Source organism: Drepanopeziza brunnea (assembly GCF_022702325.1).
Source record: "Drepanopeziza brunnea f. sp. 'multigermtubi' strain 214-2 chromosome Unknown ctg1, whole genome shotgun sequence".
In the NCBI taxonomy this organism is placed as follows: Eukaryota; Fungi; Ascomycota; class Leotiomycetes; order Helotiales; family Drepanopezizaceae; genus Drepanopeziza; species Drepanopeziza brunnea.
In genome coordinates this window covers 2,152,715-2,175,012 of record NW_027094064.1, presented here as the reverse complement: position 1 = coordinate 2,175,012, position 22,298 = coordinate 2,152,715, and the positions used below count along the sequence as shown (strand labels likewise).

Genomic DNA, 22,298 nt, shown 5'->3' with positions numbered 1-22,298 from the left:
ACCCCTTTCTTATTGGTACTGATCATCATTCACGTCTACTCACGAGCCTGCCGTCCGTTCCTTCCGTCAGTGGCATTCTGTGAAGAAGCCTGAAAGCCCTGGCTAGCAAGAAGCCTTCCTAGCTCTTGGCTCAGCACGCTTGATCGGGCCGCTCCTCTTCTGTACCCACCCACTCGAAGAGCCAGCGATATTATCATCGTCCATGTCAATATTAAATCCTCTAAATGACTTGGGGCGAGTATCCAGTGCTTCAGCTGCTTGCTCCGGCTCTGGCTCGGCGTCACTTGATGATAGTATTTCTATGACCTGAGATCCAGGGGGGATAGCACTTGTGCTTCGGGCAGGTGCTCGGGATTGAGATGCATGGTGGACGCGGTTTCGTGATTGAGAAGCTGGATCATCTGAGGCCCTGCTCCCGGAAGGGTGGGATGCTGGCTTCTCAATAAAGCGGCTTTGTGACGCCTGACTTCTCGAAGATTGTGTAGATGCTCGTCGCTGCTTACTTTGGGAAGCCTTAGGTGTTGTTTGGCCATCGGCAAGGTCGTCCTCCATCTCGGCCATTGAATTTTTATAAGCTAAATCTGCCGCAGTTGCCTTCTTGGAGGCGACCGGAGTTGTAGTTTCGCGTTTGATCGTTGCAGCACGCTATTTGAAGTGTCAGTGCTGCACAGTGACTTTAAACGCTGGGTTGAGTATTCTTCGGGTGTTCTGCCTCAGAGAATCAGGACAGAATTTGTCATACCTGTGACAGCTGCTTTAGAGAAGGGAGATCTTCGTCAGAGGAAGAATCCGGAAGAGAAGGCGGCCGGACAACCTTAGTGAAGAGCGACCTCTTTGGTGGCACCGTGGCAATGTCAGCTCCATCCTTGAATTTTGAGGATCCTTGCTCCGGCTGATTAGAAGAGGTACTGGTGTCATTGTCTGGGATGATGATCGAGTCGTCATTCAATGCGATACTTTCATCAAAGTGGAAGTCAGGTTGCCGACCAGCGTCTGTGGCCTGACTGGTAAAAGACGAAATTGTCGGAAGCTTAGGGTACTTCAAGCTCGATTCAGCCTCCATCTCCTCTGCACCATCTATGCCAAGCGAACGAGCGGGTGAGCGCTTCGGGCTCGACTTGGTACTGGTAGCATCAGAATCGTTGCTTCTCCTCCGCTTCCGTGGTTGCAGTTGGTTCCAGTACGCCTGGGCTTTTCCGACAGGTACTTTCTACTTCGTCAGTGCTGGTTTCTTGCATTTGCGTTCTTGGACTCACGCTTGGCAGAGTCGGGCGGGGGAGAACTCATGGTCTTTGCACATTCCACAGGTTGAGGCGTAAAGACCCCCGAGTTTTCCTGGACTGGATGGTTAAATGGTCTAGCTGATTCAGGTGTTGCGACGTTGAAACGATGAACACCCTCGAAAGGCGGAGGGCTAGAACGCTGAGCTTGGGTATCAGCCTGAGTGTTCTCGATCGTTACCCAGCTGGACTGTTCATCTTCCCCGTTGAGCGCCAGAGATGGCTTCCTATGAAGGGGTGGTGAGCTTCGGTATTCCGGGTCAATAGTCTCCCAGCTTGACGAGGGAGGCTTTTCTGGATAGCTAGCAGGCGCTGCTTGCTGCGGCTTTGTTGGCGTTCGAGAGAACTCTCTTGACTTTCTGACAGGCGAAGACCCAAGCCCGTTGAACTTTGGGGAATAGACCTGACTCGTTTTTCCCGTCTCATTCTCCTCGCCGTCATCGGCACTAATCATCTCGTCCCTGAGCTTCTCAAATAAAGCGGCCTCACCGGGAGATTGAAATCCGTCCGGGCGAATTTCCCTCAGAATAGATGACGGAACACTCGAGCGAAAACCAGCTTCCTTCATCATGCGACCTATGGTTTGTCTTGCCTCGTCGGTCGGCTCGCTCATATCAATGTCACAAAGAACAGGCGTCGCAGGGTCGGCGAAGTCAAGATCCATTTTTTGTGCCACAGGAGCATCAACAAATATCTCTTCGTTTTGCATTTCTTCTACTACGGGGTCCTCGACGTGAGTCTCTTCGGTTTCAATTTCCTCATTGAACGCAGTCACGGATTGTGCCTGGTCGGTTTCAGTAGCATCTGGCTGGTGGTCTTGCTGGAAAGACCCTGAAGCATCTGAATTCAGCTGCGTCTCTGTGACATGAGATAACTGTGCTTCTGGAAGCTCTTCTTCGTGAGAATATCGGCGAGAAGATTGTATCTCAGGCAGCTCTTGCTCCGACGCCTCGGGAAGTTGCTCATGAGATGACTGTGCTCTCGTGGCATCTTTTTCGTGCTCTACTGTAGCTGATATGTCGACGCTGTTCCCTTCCCTCGCTTGTGGACGTTTCTCCCCAACAGCGGCACTAGCAGTACTTACTTCAGCGGGTTCATTCATGGCAACGTCGCAACCAATACCTTGGTTGGCCTTTCCCTCCAAAGAAGTTTGGACCAAACTGGCGTTTGGGTTCTGAACAATTTTCGGCTCTTGCAGCTCTCCAAATGAGAGATAGAGAACGCTGCCGTCATCGTCATCTTCGACAGGCATCTCGAATTTATCAAAGATTCTCTCGCCAGTCCTCTCATCGTATCGTTTCTTGATTTGTTTTCGGTCTCTGAGAGCGAGTGTAAGAGTAAGTTCGCCACTCTGCAAAACCTCGGTGACAGTTGCAGTCATGTAGTCCGATTGGAGGGGTTGCCACTGGGTAGCAGCAGAAAACTCCAACTTCTTGAAGGCAACAATCATGCCGACCTTAGCCATGCCATCGAGGAGATCGGGCAGGGCTGAAAGATCTCCAGGAAGTTCAGGCAAGTCAGCAGAATCTTGAAGATCCTGAGCTAAAGGCTGTGCATCGTTCAGAAATTGTTGATTGATTTCCTCGTCGACATTCTGATTTTGATCCTGTGCCTGTGCCGATACATCAAACGGCGTGTCCATAAAACTATCCTCTTGAAAGCTAGTCTCGTAAAACGCCTCCAGGTATTCTTGCTCCTCTACATAGGTGTGCTTACCCTTGCGGTTTCTCTTCTGCTTCTTGGACATCCGAGAATCTTCATTGTAACACTGCGATTCCAGTCGTTGTTCATTCTTCCTCTTGCCATTCTTGGGCCAGCGCTGCTGAGAATCCCATCGTTGAACAAATGGGAAAGGTGGCTCACTCAATTCAATATCGTCTTGAACGCACTCCACGGCCCGATATATGATTTTCTCTCTCCAGGCTTCTGAGTCCTCGTCCAATCCTTCATCGATACCGGCTTTGGGATCTTCAACATCTTTCCGGGTTATCAGAGGCTTGATATTCTTCATGAAGTCTTTCTTGAGTTTCTCCTCGTCTTGTTTGGTCTTGGGAGTCTTCAAGCCCAACGCGCCAAACAGCATCCTTCGTCCGGCACCCAAGTCAAGTTTCGCGCGTCGCGGTGCCGTTTCGACTGAGGTCGGCCGTGGTTTGGTAGATGGAACGGGGGTTTCAATATCCTTGGGAGCTTCAAGGCCTGCTGAAGATTTCAGATCTCCCTCTTCCATAGCATTGGGTTCGGTGACACCTGAGGTCAAATTTGAGAAGGCCTTTGAGATCAGAGACGGTCTGTTGGTCTCAACCTCGTCAGATATAGAGCTGACTGCTTGCTCGACTTCGACAGCTCCACTTGCTAGAATTTTCAAACAGTCATTCTTGGCTGATTTGAGTCTTCGGCTGGAATTGAGAGACTTTTGGGGTTTCTTCGCCGACTCAATGCCAACTTCGACGCCACCGTTAGCTAGTGAAGCAAGAAGTTCTCGTCTGCGAAGCTCAAATTCTTCCTTGGCGGCGTCACGAGTAGAGGTACCCGTAGACGAAGCGCTCTTGGAAGCCTCGCCTGCTCCCGTAGTCTGCGCCGGAGACCTCAACTCCTCTAATGCAGCAAGAGCTTCCTCTGGAGAAGTGTTTTCGTTCACTTGCTTCAACTTGGAGAACTCCGCCAAAGTCGTACCGGCTGGTAAAATCCCCTTCTCTTTGTATCTAGCCAGATGGTTGGCATTCCGTCTTCGCACATTTCTGCTGCGAGTCCTAGCAGTACCTTTGCCCGGGGTTCCTGCTGAATGTGCCTTTCTAACAGGCGTCTTGCTGGATTCTTCTTCTGGAGATTCCTCCTCACTAGAAGAATCACTGCTACTGTCCATGCTGCTGTCGGAAGATGGTGAGTCGTTGACAGCATCAGGTATTTCTTCGCCGTCATCAGAAAAAAGGTCGCTGCTATCACTGCTCGAGGAAGAATCATGGCTGGAGTCGTCGCTGCCGTTCTGATCATCACTTGATTCGACTTCTTGTGTCTCTTTGTCTATAAATGGGGTTGATGTGAGACCATTAGAGAAATCTTCATCATCAGTGAACCTGATACGTTTGCTTTGTTTGACCAAAGCCGCGTCGCTCGATTTCGGATGAGGACCCGGTGAGCTCCTCGCAGCTTCGGCCATGAAGGCCAGAGCCTTGCCCGAACTGATGGATCCTGGTGGAAACCCCTGCTTATCATACTGTTGCACAAGGGGATCCAAGATCTCTTCAGCGTCATCTTGCATACTGTCAGAGTCCCTCTTGGCATCAACCACTGGAGACTTGTGCTTCGATTTGGGCATTCGCTTTGAGCGAGTCTTTTTTACTGACAGCTTGTTGTGGCTTTCAGCGGTCTCAGCAATCTCGCTTTTGGATTTCGTGGGATGGGATCCTCGAGTGAGAACTTCGTATGCATCGCCCATATCCCCACCGACAGCCCTCAAAATGCTTTTGCAAAGAGCAATATGCGTGCTGGGAAAAGCTGATTGTAATTTACGGATCTTGGCTCGGGTTTCGGGGTCAGAGATACCAGAAAAAGCAGGCTCATCATCGATATCGGCTGCGTCTTGTCCAGGATCAGATCCAGAAGAAAGCCCAACATCTGCAGTAACTTCATCGGACCAATATTCTTCAATACCGTGTTGGCTTCCTTCTCTTTCGTTGTCTGACTCTTCCTCTTCAGGACCAATAATCCGGCCCTCTTCGTCAGACTGGGAGTCAGCATTATCGAAATCCGCGTGGAGAACCAACTGCTTGTCATTATCATCGTCATCTGCTTCGTCCATATTCTCTCCTTCAGGCGCAACTTCCTCGTCGTCTTCTGAATCGTCATCTTCAGAAGCAGATGTTAAGGCTGGCTGCTGATTGTCGTAATCTTCAGCGGAGTCACTATCCTCATTTTCCGCAGCATCGCTATCATTCCCAGGAGCAAAATCGTCGTCGTCTTCTGAGTCTTCATCTTCGAGGTCGGCCTCTGTAAGAAGGAGCTGGTTGTCCTCACTCTCTGACTCATCTGTCTCCTTGAGAGCAGCACAGCCCTCATCATCATCTTCGTCCTCATCATATGTCACCCTTCGCTTCTTCCGTGGAGGTATATTGATAGCCGGTCGGCCAGCAGGTAATCGGAGGAGAGGTCTGCCCAGGGCAAGGCCATCGTAAAGACGCTTGCCATCATCCGAGATCTGGTGCCTGCCGGATATTCTGCGTACTTTGAGGTCTTGTGTGAGGAGCGGGCGGATGCTGGGCAAACGCGCCAGGTCAGTCTCAATTTTTCTCGCGGTACACAATGTGGACTAACATGACCTCGTCTTCCTCTTTCATTACACTGGCAACAGGCTGAAAGTGAAGGCATTCGTAGTTGACGCCATTGCTACCCCTCAATTCTACAGCGTAATCCTCCAAGCCCCATTGCCCATCTGTCTCGACCGGTACGATGCCGTTGATCTGCTCGAGGAGCTGATAGATTGTAGGAGAGGTACTTGTGTCAATCGACCAGACGATGGAAGTATCAGGAAGGCCGTGGCGCCTGACAGTGACACGTAACCTCATGGTGAAGTGGTTGTGGTTGTGTGTAGTCAAGAAGGATTTGAGGGCAGATGAAAAGATGCGTGCAACGCGTGGGAAAATATAGTATGACGCGGATACGTTAGCACGTGACACAGCACCCGCCCCGATCGAAGCAAACAAATTTTTTTTTCACGATATCCTCGAAGACCTTGAAGTGCTTGAAGAATCCCGATATTCGACCATAATCTATCGGAATTCGTATAGAGACGAATTGCGCAAATGCGATAGTTCATCGGATGTTTGACATAAGCCCAAGTGACATTAACAACTTGCGCTTCTCCAGCTCGAGATCTCGTCGTACAAAAAAAACTCCCAGCTGCTTGGTTCCAACAAGCTGTCCCTTTCTCTGCTCTGTATCAGTCACAATATTGCCTGCATCAGCCAGCATTTACAAACATGAAGAACCGATCCCAGTCTCGGCACGGATCAAGCCATACTTTTGATCCCTGTGCCGATCCAGAGCTTGTCTTTCGCGAAAGCTCCTCCTCGTCCTCGATATCTTCCTCCTCGACATCCTTTTCATCCCCATCTACCGTCTAGCAAAAACCCTCCCGAATTCACCTGCTGAACCTCGACCATAATGACAGGACCCTGCGCACAGATTGCTTCAGAGGCAGCGTTGCTACCGGTAGTGGCACGCCTACGAGAATCACAAGTACCATCCACGGCCTTGCAAACCTACGTTGCCTACCCAGAAGCCGGCGTAGCTCTAAAGGGTAACGTGTTTATGATCACCGATGCATCTGGCTGGTACTTTGTTAACAACTGTCTTCTTTGCGATACGTACGCATCGCGAAGAAGGGAGATTTCTTGGTCTACGAGCTAAGGGCCCCCGGTATTCCAAGATTTCCTTTAATATCCCAAACTTCACTATCGCCCCAATCAACGACATCGTCCGAAAACCTCTTCAGCTCGTCTTCTGATTCAAAGCACTGGACCGATAAATCCAAACCACCGTTATTTACCACTTTCGTTGGAATAAGCATTTGCATCTGCTGATTGGTGGTACCCTTCACCCATGAGAAGCGCAGCGCTGCAAAGGGCTTTCTCACGAATGATATTGACCAGAGGTATCTCACAATGGCTTTTTCGCCTTCGCCCCACAAGTTTCGTTCCTCAGGCCAAGTCCGTTTTTTATAAGATTTCGGGATATAGGCTTTGTCGATATTCTTCAGCTTATTCTTGTTCGCTTGAACAGCGCAATACCAATTCTCTTCTCCACGCATCTCTTTACTAATTTCGCTTACTATATAGATTATTAGCTCCGCGCAATAGATAACGATCTATGTGGATCAACTTACCTATAATAAAGCCATTTCCTAATTGAGTAGGAGATGCGGACTCCTCTACATAGAGCTTATTATCGTTAATGCGCTCAGCCTCGTCCTACAAACCGCACAATTAATATAAGCTTATACTATATAGATCAAGTAAAGCTTACCTCCGAAACTATTGCATAGCCGATGACTCTACGTCGCTCGAAGATTTTTAGACTCATATCTCCTTGAGCTCTATTAGAGAGAAAGCTCAAGGCTAGCAAGATCGCGAAGATCGTCTTCGATCGTAGCATCTTATTTGTACAAGTCTGTCAAATCACGCGAGCTGACGAAAAGGAAACAAGCTCGCGGCTTTAAAACGAAGAATTTATATAATCAAGTCTGAAGCAGGTGCAGGTGCACGCCAGAAGAACTACCTATATATCTCTTTTCTTGAACCGCATTCGAAAAGAGATTATACGTCGACAATATAGAACACTCGGTGCGGACAATCATAATCATGGCACCGAGTTATTGTATTTGTCATTTTTTGTTTCTTTAATAGTATACGGAGCTTCATAGCGGAGTTCATCCTCCATTCTAAATATACGTAGCCAATCATACAGAGCGTTACAGCTCTCCTTCCCCGGTTATAAAAAGACCAACCTACTAGGTAGGTAGGGACAGATATGCCGGCCGCAAGAGTATTACAATCTTCTCTTCCATTTTAAAGAAGATTATCGTAATTACTTGTATGCGAAATCTTTTCCCTGACGGCCCTCCGCAAAGCTTCGGGGCCAGGGGACGGAGCTCGCTTCGTGACGGTCGTAATCGTCGGCTCGCTTAGGTGAGCCTCCATCCCTCTTTCAAGACTTAGACAGCAAGGAGGATAAGATAGATGCAGCAAAGGTGGATTGATTCTTTCTAGGAAGCTCAGAGCAACGTGAAGCTATATCCTCCTCCTCTGGTGGTATATGCACCTTAGTGGCCTGCTGGCCTGGGGCCTGGGGCCACAACATACTCCTCTTGAACCCTTATTATACACAAGGTCTGGTCGTAGTGCGAAGCTGCCTTCCGCATCAACGCTACATCGATTTCCTATAAGAAATACGCTTTGAAAGGATGTAAAGAAAATGTGACGCTGTAGTCTGGCCGCAAGCTAATATTCGTAGCTATGTAATCTATACTAATAGCTTCATGCAGCCAGCTATCCTTCGAGCATTTTATCTATAGCAATAGCCTTTTTCTTATAGAATAGCCCTTTTCCTATAGAATAGCCTTTTTTCGCGCGATGCAGCTAGCCACTTTTCGAGCATCTAACTTATGGCAATAGCTCTTTTCAGCTCGGTGCAGCCAGTTATAGCCACCTTCAGCCCGGTGCAGCTAGCTATCTTTCGAGCATTTAATTTGTAGCAATAGCCCCTCTTAAGGCGATACAGCTAGCTGACAGCTAGCTGGTTTTCGAGCTTTTTTCTTTTTATCAATCAGCTATTAATCAAGTGAAAAGAGTTTATAGTAATAGGTTTTAAAAAAAAGTAGATTAAAAAAACTAGATTTCAATCGCAGAAACGCAAATCTAGCCCGTTACACCCGCAAGATCTCTCTTTCTATCAAGCGCTTAGTCAAGTTTTTAGTGTTCCTCGATGGCCCAAGCTCAAATGGATGCACCCAATCAACGTCACGGCCGTAGGTCAGGTGACCGTATGTTTACCAGTTTACGGTCTTAGCCAGAATCCACATTTAGCTTAACATTATATTAGGTACTTACTAGATTAGATATAAGATACTACGTCGCAGGCGTAAGTATTACCCCTCGAGGGTAGGGAAAACAGGGGGTTTAAAGTGGAAACTAAACTTTTGAGGCACCCTCGAGGGGTAATACTTAGGCCTGTACCGTGGTAGATTAGATTAGATAGACGCTTCTTCCTTCGCATAAACGGTCAGCTGATCATCCGATGGCTAATGGAAACGATCCCAAAAGCTTGATATTGCTACGTAGTACCGGTAGATCACCCCATGCCGATACCTGAATTGGAACCAAACCTGTAATTAGATCGTCCCAAGAAAACTTCAATCGATTAAATTGTCGGTTATAAATGTCGGTCTTCTTACGAAAGGTACCATTCTCGGACCGTCTCCGAGCGCTTTAAGACCGTTTCGGGCCCGTCCCAAGGCCGTCCCCGAACCGAAAAACCGTCCCCGAGAACTTATAATAATAAGCAAATAATGAATAGGTATGTCGTCTCCTGCTACCACCCTCCTCAAGCCCACCCTTCCCTATCCCCTCTAACGTGAACAAGACACAGGCAGGTTGAAGTTAACTCTTTGCTGAATCGGTCCTTTCCGATTTCAACCAACCAAAGCATTGAAGTTCAAGCCGTAAGTAATAGCGATACCGACAAATATCTAGGCACGAATATTTAAGATTGCGAAATCAAATCATAGGTATTCCAATCGATTTTAAGAACCGAATTACAATCAAAAACGATAGTCTTCGAAGAATGGCTCCTATATTCTAATCCTATCTTATATAAGATGATTAGTAGACTGTTTTAACTATTCAGAACGAGCTCTTTAATAAGTATGTTTTAAGAACCCGAACGGGGACGGCCACAGGACGGCCACAGGACGCGGTCCCTTTCGATGGGACGGTCTACTAGCTAAGCCCGTTCCTGAATACGGAAGAGTTTAGTACTGATTTTCGGCGGTCCAATAACCAACCGTCTTTTGCAGAAGAGGGTGAGAGGAGCCGCTGCAATGACCCCCTTACCTGCCTCTAAGGTACAGTACAGTACTTCAAGACAATCATTACCTAGGTACATACCGACCCCTCGTACCATTCATTCATCCACACCACTAACTCGCCCCTGGACCAAGCCTCTCCTCTCAAGACTTAACCTCCGCAGCGAAGCCAAAGCCCATTCATTGATTGAATAGCATACATACCTAGCTAAGGCGAGAAAACATTTTCCAAAAAAAAAAAAAAATGAAATACATAATCTCTCTTGACTCTACTTACCTACGCAATGAAAGTCATCTTCCTGATAAAAGTACCGAACGCGAAAGGAAATCAGTAGTGACGCTCAGCGAAGAAATGAAATCTAGAAATATTTTTCATATAAAGCAAACGACGGATCGAATTGTACAATTCGGTACCTAGCTAGTCATATCACAAACACGACCACGAACACAGACACTGGATAATACCAACTCGGTAGCCGTATCAAAGGAAGAAAAAAGAAAAGAAAAAAAAAAACCTCACAATAGTCAAGCTCATCATCCTCTATCTTATTCTGTTTCTTCCATCTTTCTAACCTACTTGCTGTCCTCAAGTTCATCACATGGACGCACTTCCAGTAATTGTCCCAGTCCTTTTAATCTGATAAGATCCAGTATAGGCCTCCGTAGTCTTACTTACTTAAAAGCTGAGAGGAGCCGTTGTACATCAGCGACCGGCGACCATATCCCCTACTACCCACTCCCAAGCTAATCCCTATCCCTCTTCCCTATCCCCTTCCCCATCCCCTTCCCCATCCACATACGCATACAGGCAGTATATTCCTATCTCCAGCAAAGCAAGCATCAATTAGCAACGAGTCCGCCCCAAAGGATGACGACGAAAAAGTGTGAAGATCTGAGGAGGACGACAGTAGCAGTAGTACATCAGAAAAGGTTTGAGAAGATTGTTTTTGTCATTGCGGTTTTGATAGGCATCGCCTCCCGCTCTTCTCTCGTGCAGGGATCGACCTGCAGTTCGATAGAGAAGGGAGGCTCATATGGCCCCGCGGAGTCATCATGGTAAAACTGCACAGCGGTCGAATCAGAAGAAAAGGAGAGGATCGTTCGTCGACATACCTTTTTCTCGCCTCGTCGTCTTTTTTCTCTCCGCACCCCCCTCCAACATCCCCAGCTCATACCTATCCCCAACTCAGACGCCCCAGAAACAGACAGAGGAGCAGCCCACAAGAAACAGAACAGAGACAGTCTATCCTCTGTGCCGCCCCTACTTCTCAGGCCTAAACCGCCCCCTCCGCTCCTTCATCTCCCCAACCCTCCTCCGATCCTCCTCGAACCGCTTGACCAACTCCCCCTGCTCCTCCTTCCTCCTCTCCCGCACCTGAAAGCGATAGAAGCCACCAGTCCGCAATCCCTCCCTCCTCTCCCTCTCCTTCGCCTCCATTTCAGCCCGCTTGCGCTCCGCGTCCTCCACCCTCGCCGGCCCGGTCCTGCTACCCCCACGTACCACAGTCACAAAGCCATCCGCGTCCGGCACGTTCCGCGCCCTCTTCGCCTCCTTGGCTTTCGCCTCCTCGAGCGCGTTGAATCTAGTTATGAAGCTATCCACGTTCCGCTGCAGCTCCTCCCGGCTCGGGTACCGCAGTTCTTGATGCGCCGCGTACCGTCTGCTCCCCAGCTCCGGGACATCCGTGACCCCGTCCCCGCCCCACACCGGTCGCGATCTCTCCTTGCCGGATCGCGAGATCTTCCTGGCGGCTTTCAGCGCGTTCTCCACGCTCCTCTCGTCGACGAGCAGCACGACGGCCGTACTGCCGCTTCTCCTCAGTTTGCGGTCCCAGATATACGGTAGCTCTTCTGGGACGGTATCGACATCGCCTCGTTTGCGTTTTTTGTTCGTGGGTTGGGCTTGGACGGGTGTGGGGGGTGTCGCTTGAGTCTTGGTGTCATGCTCGAAGGACACAGATTCGAAGCGACCGGCGCCAAGTAGGGATACAATGACGGCGCGGATATGCGCGGATGTGCTGTCTATCGGAACATTGACGAGGAATAGACTGCGGGAGTCGTTCGCGGTCGGGGTCTTAGGAGCGTGACGGCGGAGGTAGAGAGTGTGGGTGGCTGGCTTTGGGTATGCAGGCGTAGAGAGAATGGTGAGGGGAAGGACTGTGTATTCTCCTATTTTTGACATTTTGTTTGCCTGAAGGTAGCCGAATAGAATTATGTTGTCGAGTTGGAGCAGACGAGCATGACGAAGAAGGAATTTTGTTTCGTGGTGGAGCTTGGACCCAAGTTTTGAGCAAAAACTACTAGCCGAGATCTAATCTAATCTGATGGCACTAATAAGGCCAGGGGGGTATTTCCATGTCCAACAGCAACTGTTGCAACTCCTAAGCTCGATATGCAATATGTGTGCCCTTCCTCTCCTTCCTTACGAAACAAAACTACGAGACGATTCAATAGGCAATAACAATCCAATCCGCCACAGCATTGTCTAGACCTTCGCAGGATCATCGATACCGCCAGTCGTGATGATGTACGTTGCTTCCCGCTCAGGACAATCTGAAATTGTGGTTAGCAGAATTCGACAACATGCCAGCGGCAATCAACGATATTCAAGCTGGGGTAAAATCACCAGGTGAATCGACAATCTTAGCGACACGTTCCTCACCACGACCTTTACGAAGCAGAAGTCTGGTAGTAGAAGCATGGGCAAGGATATGACCTCCAGCAGGTTTGCGACCATCAGCTCCGGCGAATAGAGCACTAGCACCGGGATCCGACATGACTTGGTTTGTCTGAGAAAAAATGCTCAGCATGAGAAGTGTCGTGGTTGAGAAGATTACTAACCATTAAGACGACTAGGTTGAATTCCTCGGCCATCTGTGTTGCACGTCTGAGGAACTGACCAAGAACCTGCTGACGCTCGGAGAGTTCACCACGACCACAGTAGTCGGTACGGTAAAGGGACATGACACTGTCAATGACGAGAAGACGATATTCATTAGTGGCGAAGTTAGCGGCCAGACCCTCCAACAGCTCGGTTTGCATCTGGTATCAAGTCAGTAATCTAAGTATCGAAACGAATAGAATGGAGTCTACCTCGGAGTTCTGAGCACGAGCGTAGGCAATGTTCTCACATGCTTGATCAGGGTCGACTGTCATTCTGGTAAGTACAGGCCGCTATTATGGATTGGGAAGAGAACTTACCACCGAAGCGCTCGGCAATCTCTGCGATTCTTTCCGGACGGAAGGTACCCTCTGTATCTGTGGATGTCAATCGCGTATCAAACGCAAGAAGAGGCGGATAACCTACCAATATACGCAACTTTTCCTTCAGCACCACCCATTTCCTTCGGGAGTTGTGCAATGACAGCCATGGTGTGTGCGAGTTGGGTCTTGCCACATCCTACCCACGATTAGGAACGCCCAGCTCTAGGTCCTAGTTCGAAGGTCTGACTTACTGAACTCGCCGTAGACCTCATTGATACTCATAGTCTGGAATCCACTGTAGCAAAGTCAACGTATGCCAGCCAGGTGGCACAACACAACCTACCCGTTCAAAGCAGCATCAAGCTGTTTACTACCAGTAGAGATTCTGATGCAGCGCTTGCGGATCTGGCCAAGCTCAGCAGCAGTCATGAAACCAGCCGTAGGCTGCGTGGCGTCAGCAGATTCCCAATCTCAATGGCATGTCCGTTGGGGAAGTACTTACCGATAACTTCTTAGCAGCATCCTTAATTTTCTCAACTTTAATGTCCGAGAAGCCCTTGATCTTGAGCAGCCTTCTCGTCGTAGTAGAGATCAGAGTCTACGCATCATAGTGAGCAAGATGCGAGGTGTCGGCTGCAGGATACGGGTATACTTACAGCGACAGTATGAATGTTGTTGCTCTTGAGTTTGGTGATGTCGGCAGCGCCAATGCCATGAGCCTGAAGCTCCTCAACATCAACGATACAGTTCTGTCCAAGGTTAACTCTCATCACGGGTATGGTGAGAGCGTAATGAGATGAATACCTCCTCCTCGTCACCACCACCGCCGTTGTAGACAGAACCGCCAGCCATTTTGACCGTGAGTAAAATAAGCAGAACAACTAACCGAAAGAGTAGTGGTACGAAGTTGGGTCACTGATGTGAAATCCTGACGTAAGTGATGCAGTGACAGCTCGGTCGGTCTTGTAGCCGATGGACTTTAGGGCAACGACGAGTCTACTTTGTAAAACCGGTCCGCAGCCTCGCTCTCTTCGATGTCAAGCCGAGGGAACAACGACAGAATAGTAACAGAGGATACAAAACCGACAATGAATGCGACAACGACGGCTGAGATGATGATCTGTACAATAGACCAGTCTTGCATTGGTAAGTTGCGCGGGAGATTTCAGATAATCCTTCTTTCGGGGATCAGGGTGCCGCAGCACGTCGTCGTCGTCGAAATAAACCCTGATCAGAGTTCAGACCGAGGCAAAGAAGAGGGCTGCGAGGATATGGTCTTCGTCATAAGAAACTCGCCCGGGTAGATGATTGTGCATGTGCATTGGACAGATGCGCTGGCTGAGGGTTCAAATATTCCCGACGGTTCAGACAGACAAGAGTCAAGACGATGAATGGATTGGAGCTGCTCGAGGGGATTTTTTGTTTGGACACGAAGACAAGACGGCTGGCTCTATTGTGTGATGTGAGAGATGGGAAGGGAAAGGGAGGAGAAGTTGCGAAGGAGAGCAAGGAAGAAAGAAGAAAGAGATCTCAGAAGACCCATGAGGCGGCAGGAGGATGACTAATAAATAACGTAGTGCCTCCACTAGCCACCTCCCCATGACCCCATCCCATTTCGGAAGGGGCAGCTCCCGGTACTCACACCTGGGCAAGAAGGGCAGGCACTCAGGTACCGGTACTCACACCTGGGCAGAGAAATGCCTTTTCCCGAGTTCCGTACCGATGCCCGCCTTTGGCCAAGCAGCGCTCGATCAAAGACCCATATCAAGGAGACAGTGGACAGTAAACCCTAAGAGTTCTCACAAAGCACAACAGGAAGGCAAGAGGTAGCAAGCACAGCTATACTCTCGAGATACTTCATATTCCAGACCAAGTAACGCGTAAGGCAACGAGTTTATGCTCTCACGCTACTTTGCTTGCCTAGATACTGCTTTGCTTTCCTACCATCCGTCGACAGGTCTGGGTCTTGTCGTTCTCCACCCCACCACAACACAAACCCAACTACCCATTTATTCCACTCCATCCATCAACCCATCCTTGCTTGCTTGATTGATCTCATCGCCCGTCCACTTCCTCTCATCTACCTCCCTGCCTTCGCCCTTCCGTGCCTCTCCCATGTGCTCTTTCTCGACAGTACAGCGTTGCTCTGAAGTGTAGCACACCTGTCACCAAGAAGGAAAGACGCACAGAAATTAAGGTTCGCAACGTCGTCGTTGAGGTGGTAACTACCGGGTTGCCAGTGTGACTAGTCGTGTGTTGTTCATAAGGTAGGAAATGAATCTCGTGAAAAAATAGAAGAATGCTTTTGGAGTGTTCATGCCGTGATGCCGAACATGGGTGGACCAGGCGCCGAGGGAAAAGCAGTCCGTAAAAAGTTGGAAATCTCAATTTTTGCTCGCGTGCCGAAGAAAACATGCAGAACGAGTGGGAACTGATTTCATACCATTATGTCCAACGCTGAAAGGGAGATCGATGTCAAGTTTCACATTACCGATCGATAGTTCATCGCGGCCTACCGAACTGTGGAGATCCATTCAAAGACCTATGCGATAGGCTGAATGGGAGCAACGGCCGCAACACCGGGATCGATATCACCGACAAAGTCACCATTGGCACCCTTTTGTGGGCAGTCACGGGAGCTGTAGACATTTAGTTTTAGTCCGTGTCGACGACAGCTGGAGAGGGTAGCTTACATGTGACCAGCCTCGCCACATTGGTAGCAAGTCTTGCCAGCAGTGTTGAGAGGACCGCCGTTAGGGGCAGTGCAGTCCCGAGAGATGTGACCAAGCTTGCCACAAGCGTAGCACTTCATGGCTTGAGCCTGACAATCTCTAGCAAAGTGGTTTGGGCCACCGCACTTGTAGCAAGTGGCAGGTCGGGGGCCACCAGCAAAGGCACCACGAGGCGCATATCCCCCACCAAATCCACCACGGGGGGCACCAAGACCACGGCCAACACCTGGAATGGGACCAGGGCCAGCTGGGGCTGGGCAAGAACGCTAAGATCCGTCAGTAATTTTCCCACAATGAACCATTTACATAGTAGCGTACAGCTAAATGACCTGGTAGACCGCAGTTGTAGCATCGTCCACTGGTTCCAGCACCGCTCAGTCGAAGGGTTGGGCAGTCGGCTTGAACGTGTCCCAGACCTTGGCAGTGGTAGCATTGCTTAGCCTCGGTGGTTCTTGGGAGAGGGCATCCATTCGACTCATGTCCTGTTTTTAAAAACGTTAAAGGAGCCCGTTAGAAGGAGTAGTCGCGCCTGCGAGGCTGAATCATACCTGGCTGCTTGCCTAGAGAGAAGAGTCAGTTCAGTTTCCAATAAGAACGGCGCAAAGAAATATCGCCACTCACAGTTGTAGCAAAGGCGCTCAGCGGAAGAGCACACTTCAGCGTAGTGGCCAACGTTGCCGCACTTGTAGCATGCACGACGAGAGAGGGACGACATGACGACGAGCTTATGGGTCTGTTGGGTTCCGTCGTCAGCACAGCAGGTAACAAATGCGCCGTCGCCTGTGGGCCCATTCCTTCACGATCTTCCGGCACCGGTGAGGTGGCTCCTCTGCCCGGCCGGTCCGCAGCCATCCCTCCACCGTGCTGGCTGGCATGCTGGGTAGCAGAAATGGGCCGACCGCGCTGGCTGTTGTTGATATGGACGCTCCTGGCTGGGATTTCCTCTACCAAGGGTTGCGTTGTGTTGCATGACAGCCTCCGCCAGGCTGCAGCATGCATGGATCTTGTGCAACTCTGGGATTTCTTCAAGGGATCGGAGTGGTGTAGCTTCGCGCCTCTCAGGATGATCGCAGTTGTTGCTGTTTTGTTGGTTGTGTCCTCGTCGTCGCACCGGCCGAGGAGGGGCCGCAGAGCACAGAGGGCCACGGCTTGTCGTCCAGAAACAACTCATCCGGGGAAAAGAGCCCCAAAGACACGAGAGAAGACTTCATCGGGATGCTGGAGGTGTTCAACTTACAGATCTCTGTCCTTGATATTGGCTGGGTTTCCTGCAGGTTTCCAACTTCCTTCACAACTGCACTGCACTGCACTGCCTTCTTCACTGCCTTCTTCTTCACTACTTCTTCACTTCTTCCTTCAACCTGCTCCTCCGTGTACAACGTCGCGGACCAAAAATGTCGGATCGGATTGCGGTGGATGTATGTGATGCGTTTAGGAGAGATCTCGTCAGGTACGACCGGGCGAGCAGGGGAAGAAAACCTCTCTAGACGGCACGTTCCCTTCCTAAGCCCGAACCGACCAAGCGCCGATGGGTTCAGCTGGGGCCGCCGACCGACCTGCCGACTCCCGAAAGGGGGGGACGTGGCAAAATGAGAGGCCGGGAAGGGTTGATCCTCTGGGCGACCCAAGGGCGGGAACTTGGATTAGAACGGTTAGAACGATGAGGTCGGTCAATTGGCCAATGAATAAGGTAATCCGGAGAAAGAGAGCGGTGATGAAGGTACGGTAGTAAAAGCGACAAGCTCTATATATTTATTTACATTTATTTATATATATTATTAGCTACCTAGTGGTCCGTATGTCGGTAGTTGAGGCTGTGAATCACAAAGCCGAAACAGGCATTCAATTGTGCAACAAGCACCCACGACGCTTTTCAGTATTCATAAGCTGTCTCTAGTAAGCCTTGGGACTTTTCTAAACTATCTTGTCCATGTTTGTTGTCCAGCATGATCTGTTTAACATGTCAAGTCTTCCATTCCTTATATCCCTCCCCATGTTCACGTCTCCCAGCGCCACCCATCCTGAAAGAAACGCCGTGACGCTGAAAACCCCGCCGAAAATATAATGGTTTGCACCGCAATACCAAAAATACTTCCCCTCCAATATAATAACAATACCCCTCATAATAGGGTCCAATATACGTACAATAGAAGTGTTATCATGTCATCAATAATGCAACCGCAACTCCACCTCCTACGAAAAAAAAAAAAAAAAAAGAAAACAAAGGGGGGCAAAAAGGAAAGAAAAAAAAAGGGAAAAAAAATATTAAAACAAAAAACCAAAACCAAAACAAAACTCTGTACGACAGCGAGAGAGCAGAAGAGGACAAAAAAAAATCGCTTCAGTCGCTAACCATTGACAAAATAGGATACAAGTCACCGCCCCTCCCCTTCCAACCTACACACTCCCCAACCTTCCCCTTTCCGACGGGTGGATAGGCAACGACACATCGACACCAGGCGTAACATGTATCGGCAGCTCCTCCACCGCATAGTCGAACCCATTCTCGCTGGCGTAGCTTGGTGGCCTGCTCGTGGGCCCCATATCCGGCATCTCTGGCACCGGTGGCGCTGAGTTCCTCTTCCAGAAAATTCGGTTCGGATCAACTCTAACGGTCTCTTTCCACAGGCCGTAGGCCGGGGGCGGCACCTTCGTAGCCTCGCTTTCGATGCCTGCAGCTTCCTCATCACGTGCGAGAGCGACTTGGAATGGGCGAACAGGCTCGGCGTATCCGCCACTTCTGTACATTTCAGGGATGGCCTGACGTTCGAGGTCATGGAATCCTTCGGGCGGCGGCTTAGCAAGCATCATGCAGAGCCGGATCAGGGAGTGGCAGAAGACGGTGGTAGTCAAGAGGATGATGATGATGAGCACGATGTGAAATCCTTGGCCAAAGGTCTGGTCGGAGAGGGACATTGCTATGTATACTGTCAGGACTAAGCTTAGGAACTGCGACATGTTAGCAGTTGTTCCATCAGGACGGTGCAGAGGAGCATACTATTCCAGATACTGTGCAGCTTGCCAGCTTTGCCCGTATCCGATTGTTCTTGATTTCTAACACGCATGTTCGCTCCGGCTTTTTGGCCCTCTGCCTCCGTCGTCGTCCAAGGTTTGCTGGTTGGGTTAGGCTATCTTCAGCTGAGTCTACGCCCACCAATCTTCGGGGTTGACTCTGATGCACACGAGGGAAAATTGTCCTGTCGGAAGCTCGTCGCTGGTGTTGCCGTAGCGGTGTGGCTGCTCGAGGACTAGCAGGCGCAAAAGGAAATCTGAAAGAGCGAAGTGAAGATGCTGGACGACTTTCTGGTGCCGATAGAATCGAGCTTGCGCGGCGTGTAAGATACGGGATGCGTAAGGTTGTCGAAGGGAGAACTTGCACTCCAATCCTCGGTGTCTTTGGGCCCTCTGAATCTTCCACTGCCGTCCGTCCATTCAGCCCAGGGCGCCCATTATCAGCTGTCATTTCAGGTCGTAAAGGTAAATTTGACGACGCTGACAACCTCCTCGGCCTGTGCTTCTTCCTTCTTCCTGTAGACATGGCGCTTGCTTGTAGGGTGTGTATGGAAGATCCTCCAGGGCCTTCCAAACTTCCCAACTCGCAGGAAGCGGAGCCAAACTTCACAATAGTTCCTTCTGTAATTATCGAGGCGGCCTGCGTCGCGTCCAGCACAATGCCCTCCTCCTGAGACGGGCCCGATCAACACGACCGGCACTTCTGTACGTTCTGCTTCATTAGGGTCGTATAAGATGCGAGTCGATGGGAGTAGGGTCCCTTCTCAAAGGAAATATGGTCCCTTCTCAAAGGAACCTCGGAGCTTCGAGCTGCTGATAGCCTCGATTCTAGCAAGGAGTGTCGGCCAAGAGGTCTACACCAAAGGGAAGCGACTGATGATATCTGTGGGCACAAATATTAAACTGCGCCAATCCAGACCACACATGTAAGGAAAGATCCAAGAAGCTCATCCGAGAAAAAGAGGAAAGCGAGGAGTAGTTTCGAAAGACGAAACGGGCTCGAACACGGACGACGGTTCGAGCTGGCCTCTGAACCAGAACTGGAGAGCGCTTTCGAAAAGAATGACTGGACAAGTAAGACTTGCTCGCTGCAAATGGTGGAAGTTAAAGGGTGGGAAGGAGACACAAAAGGAAGGGATAGCTGGTTAAGAAGGAAGTTGGGGTAATTCGAACACCCGGCACTGGCCTTCTGCTGCCCTCGAAAATGTTGATGAAAGGTAGGCTGCGACAACAAATGAAAAGAGGAGGGCATAAAGTTTGATGTAGGCAAGGGAGCCCAGGGGGCCGGAGCCTAGGGAAAGGTCCGAGGTCTGAGATCTGAGGGCGGAGGGCGGGAGGGCTGAGGTCTGAGGACTGAGGTCTGAGGTCTGAGGTGATGTTTCGAAATCCATGCAGCTGACCAGCGGATATCCAATCATTCAAAACTCTAACATCCGCTCCCTTTCTTGTGCCGGCCTCTGGGCGCTCGGAGAAGCCTCGGCGTACACCACAAATTCCGAAGAAAGGCTCGTCGCCGGTAACTGAACTCCAGCCAAGGGACCTTCACATCACTTGTCTGTGTGTAAATATAACCACGACAACTCTCTGTATATGAGCTTAGGTTGCTCGACCAACCTTTGGCGATTGCTTGTTTGATTGTTTCATTTCACATCCGGTGGTAGGTATTCCCGTGCCTTAATGCAAGTTGCCCGTGCCTGTATTTTCTGTCCCTGGTCTGAGTCGAACAGCATGTTGCAGCCACAGGCGAATAGCTCGAGCAACTCTCTCCTGACCATCAACCGTCTAATGTACCGCCAACATTTTTGCTGCGCGGCGAATAATTCGGGCCCGACGGGCACTCGTGTAAACGCTGCCGTTTCCCTTTCGCCCGTCCTTGCCAATGGTTCACTCATCACGAGAGCCAGTGTAAAACGCCTCCGCCCCAGAATCCCTAGACTGTAACACCTTCCTATCCTAAAATTTCCTCGAGATTTTTATACCACTTAACGGTCGCTTCGAACACCCGCGCCTAGAGTAAATGTTCTGGTAATTCTCGCCATGGACAGTCTAGTCTCACTTCAACTCCCCCAAGAGCAGGTTTCGATCAGAGGAGCCAGAGAGGACTGGCGATGTTAGACGTGTCCACACTTGTCCACTCATAAATTTGTTTTTCAAGAGGAAAACTTACTGATAGGATCAGACGAAGGAGAGAGTTCAGCGCAGTTGACCGTTCCCTTGTGACCAGGCAGCTTGTACAGAAGCTTCCCATTCTCGCTATTCCACACAACAACAGTCCCATCACCAGCACCCGCCGCGATTCTCTTTCCGTCGTGGTTCCAGCTGGCCGAAATGAGATTCTTTTCCATACCAGAAGGTGCCCCATCAAAGGTTCGAATGTGTCGTTCTGTAGGCGCAAATGGTCGGATGTCCCAGGTCCGCACTGTTGAATCCATCGAGTTCGATAGTAGCAACTGAGAGTCCGGTGAGATTCTAAGAGAAGAGATGGTATCGGTATGGCCAAGCATAGAGTAGACGACAGCTTTTTTTCTCATATCCCAGACCTTGATATCATTGTCGATGCCTCCTGAGTAGAGCTCGTTTCCAGCTTCCGACAGTGCCACGGCTGTGATAGGGAACTCCGTCTCGATAAAATCGACCGCTGACTTTGTCCGAGGGTCCCAGATTCCAATGTATCCGTCATCCGATCCACTAATGAGCAGTTCCTCTCCTCTCTTGCTGATGTCCATGGTGTTGATGATCTCCTCGTGCCCAACATGCCTCCGTATCCTCATTCCAGTCTCCAGATCCCAACTGGCCAAGTGCATGTCTGCCGAAGCTGAGAACAGCACTCTTGAATCCCGCGACCAATGCAGATCCAAAATCGCGCCCTTGTGACCTGTCAAAGTGCCGTAGTTTTCGCAATTGCCAAATGTTCTCCAAAGCACTACCATATATTAGCCAGCAATTCAGGAAACTGGGAACGTCCAAAGCCCACTGATTGTACGATCCATCGATCCAGAGGCAATATAGTTTCCATTCGGATCGAACTTTGCACAGAAGACCTCTCCGGAATGCCCACTCAACTCCATAACAGGAGCCTGTAGACCCGTCGTTCGCGGCACCTACACCAAGCCAGTCAGTCGCCATCCTTTAGAACCCATTTCAGCATAAGAGTCCAAGATAGAACGAGTACAGCATACCGTTTGGATGAGCGCGCCATTCGCAGCGGTTCCATTGACCACCGCTACAGCCTTGCTGTTACCCCCTACATTCGCACTTTTTACCACCATCTGCGAGTTGCCGAAATCGCCCGACGCGGTGCTATTTTCTGAAGCCATGATATCGTAGTCCTGACGCTCTTCGTCAGGATTGGAATCTTCGTACGTCGGCGAGAATTGCGGGGTTGTTCTGTCTCGGGTTGCGTTATTGAAGCTCTGGAATTTTTAGGTAGCCTTCACTACGTTAGCGTGCAGCCTCTCCGAACAGCAAACCTGCCTCGTGTGTTTCCTTAAG

General features: G+C 49.9%; 5 protein-coding genes across 5 annotated transcripts; all 5 read right to left on the bottom strand.

The window, feature by feature from the left end:
* Positions 1–102: 102 nt before the first annotated feature.
* On the bottom strand, positions 103–5,842 carry L3040_000388 (uncharacterized protein; the record flags this gene model as incomplete). The annotated part of the gene is made up of 4 exons (XM_007292490.1): positions 103–645; positions 743–1,206; positions 1,257–5,533; positions 5,592–5,842. The coding sequence occupies 4 exons, from the start codon at positions 5,840–5,842 to the stop codon at positions 103–105; spliced, it is 5,535 nt and encodes a 1,844-aa protein (XP_007292552.1).
* A 5,277-nt stretch (positions 5,843–11,119) lies between these two features.
* On the bottom strand, positions 11,120–12,040 carry L3040_000387 (uncharacterized protein; the record flags this gene model as incomplete). Its single annotated transcript, XM_007292492.1, has 1 exon — positions 11,120–12,040. One exon carries the CDS (start codon positions 12,038–12,040, stop codon positions 11,120–11,122), a length of 921 nt encoding a protein of 306 aa, XP_007292554.1.
* Positions 12,041–12,343: 303 nt separating this feature from the next.
* Positions 12,344–13,914, bottom strand: L3040_000386 (uncharacterized protein; the record flags this gene model as incomplete). Its single annotated transcript, XM_007292493.1, has 11 exons — positions 12,344–12,411; positions 12,485–12,647; positions 12,700–12,900; positions 12,952–13,007; positions 13,060–13,116; positions 13,166–13,258; positions 13,314–13,357; positions 13,406–13,506; positions 13,565–13,660; positions 13,719–13,811; positions 13,867–13,914. 11 exons carry the CDS (start codon positions 13,912–13,914, stop codon positions 12,344–12,346), a joined length of 1,020 nt encoding a protein of 339 aa, XP_007292555.1.
* Positions 13,915–15,604: 1,690 nt separating this feature from the next.
* Positions 15,605–19,257, bottom strand: L3040_000385 (uncharacterized protein; the record flags this gene model as incomplete). The annotated part of the gene is made up of 8 exons (XM_007292494.2): positions 15,605–15,701; positions 15,756–16,060; positions 16,113–16,276; positions 16,343–16,354; positions 16,416–16,527; positions 17,032–17,062; positions 18,196–18,743; positions 18,793–19,257. The coding sequence occupies 8 exons, from the start codon at positions 19,255–19,257 to the stop codon at positions 15,605–15,607; spliced, it is 1,734 nt and encodes a 577-aa protein (XP_007292556.2).
* Positions 19,258–20,858: 1,601 nt separating this feature from the next.
* L3040_000384 (uncharacterized protein) lies at positions 20,859–22,123 on the bottom strand (the record flags this gene model as incomplete). The annotated part of the gene is made up of 4 exons (XM_007292496.1): positions 20,859–20,908; positions 20,974–21,729; positions 21,781–21,907; positions 21,986–22,123. The coding sequence occupies 4 exons, from the start codon at positions 22,121–22,123 to the stop codon at positions 20,859–20,861; spliced, it is 1,071 nt and encodes a 356-aa protein (XP_007292558.1).
* Positions 22,124–22,298: the final 175 nt, after the last annotated feature.